At 49.8% G+C, this 1054-nt stretch overlaps 1 protein-coding gene across 1 annotated transcript in view; it reads left to right on the top strand.

Moving 5' to 3' along the window:
• Nucleotides 1–337: 337 nt before the first annotated feature.
• Nucleotides 338–1054, top strand: part of casc3 (cancer susceptibility candidate 3) — an 11749-nt gene continuing 11032 nt past the window's right edge. Inside the window, exon 1 of the mRNA XM_015375511.1 lies at nt 338–529. Coding sequence (XP_015230997.1) covers nt 344–529 — 186 coding nt within the window. The 5' untranslated portion in view covers nt 338–343. The remainder of the gene's footprint in view (nt 530–1054) is intronic.

The raw sequence follows: 1054 nt of genomic DNA, 5'->3' as shown, positions 1-1054 counted from the left end.
TATTTTTTATACAGACGGAACCTCATAGTGTCTGCTCCTATTATGTCTATATGTTTGTGAGGAAGTCTAGCAGCCACCTGATTACTAAAAGATCTGCCTCCCACTTCACGATGATAAAACTTCCACTGTTGGAAATTGGGTCTAATTATTTTTATTTTTGTGTGTTTGTGTAAAAAGGCAGATTTTTTCTATATAAAAGTAATAAATACAGTAGCTGTATCATTTGTTCCACGAGGTGGCAGTAGATATCAATAATCTTAATTCCTGTTTCATATGGAATCAAATGGAACTTCATTACCCATAATGCCTCTGTTCTTCCGCTTCCATCCATTCCAGTTCTAAGATGGCGGACCGGCGGCGGAGGAGGAGGCGCGCGTCTCAGGACAGCGAGGACGATGACGAGTCCGGCTCGGGTTCGGACAGCGGGAGGTCCGGTTCTCCTGCGACAAAGGCCCGAGGCCGCGAACCCGACCCGGCCGAAGTGACAGTTAGCCGGTCCGAGGCCAAGAGCGACGTAGAGTCCGAGTGTGTGAGTATCTGTCCGGGCTAGCCCCAACAAGCTAACGCTGGTCCTGGTCGATGAGAGCTCAGAGTTCGGCCAGAGAACTGCGGTTTTCCCGCCCGTCGCCCGGGAGATTCAGGGCTCCGGTGGCTCAGCAGGTAGCAGCAGATGTTGCTAAGCTAACCCTCAGAGGACGGTTCTGGGATCGGGCGATGCTCAAAGGTTCTCGGGGAACTGGACCAAAAGGCGCCAGTTTGAAGGCGTTTATAGAGGTTACTAAATGCGACATAACACCTGCTGAGGTTAGCGGTGGTCAGTCAGAGCTGGATGAATGTAAAACATAAAAGAAAGAAACGTGGAGATGATTAACCAGGATGGCAGAGACCACCTCACCTTCCACCAGCCTGCGGCCCACCGGGTGGTCTCAGCCGGTCATTCCATTTTATGGATCACAGTTAACCTCTGGTTATCCCCAGACACACTGGTTGGTCAGATACCAGAGGTCCGCCATGATAAACGATTGATATAGGCGGAGAAGTGTTAATTAGAATA

The sequence above is a fragment of the Cyprinodon variegatus genome, unplaced genomic scaffold (assembly GCF_000732505.1).
Source record: "Cyprinodon variegatus isolate N-32 unplaced genomic scaffold, C_variegatus-1.0 Scaffold119, whole genome shotgun sequence".
NCBI classification, from domain to species: Eukaryota; Metazoa; Chordata; class Actinopteri; order Cyprinodontiformes; family Cyprinodontidae; genus Cyprinodon; species Cyprinodon variegatus.
The sequence above is the reverse complement of the archived record's forward strand: the minus strand, read 5'-3'. Positions and strand labels throughout refer to the sequence as shown.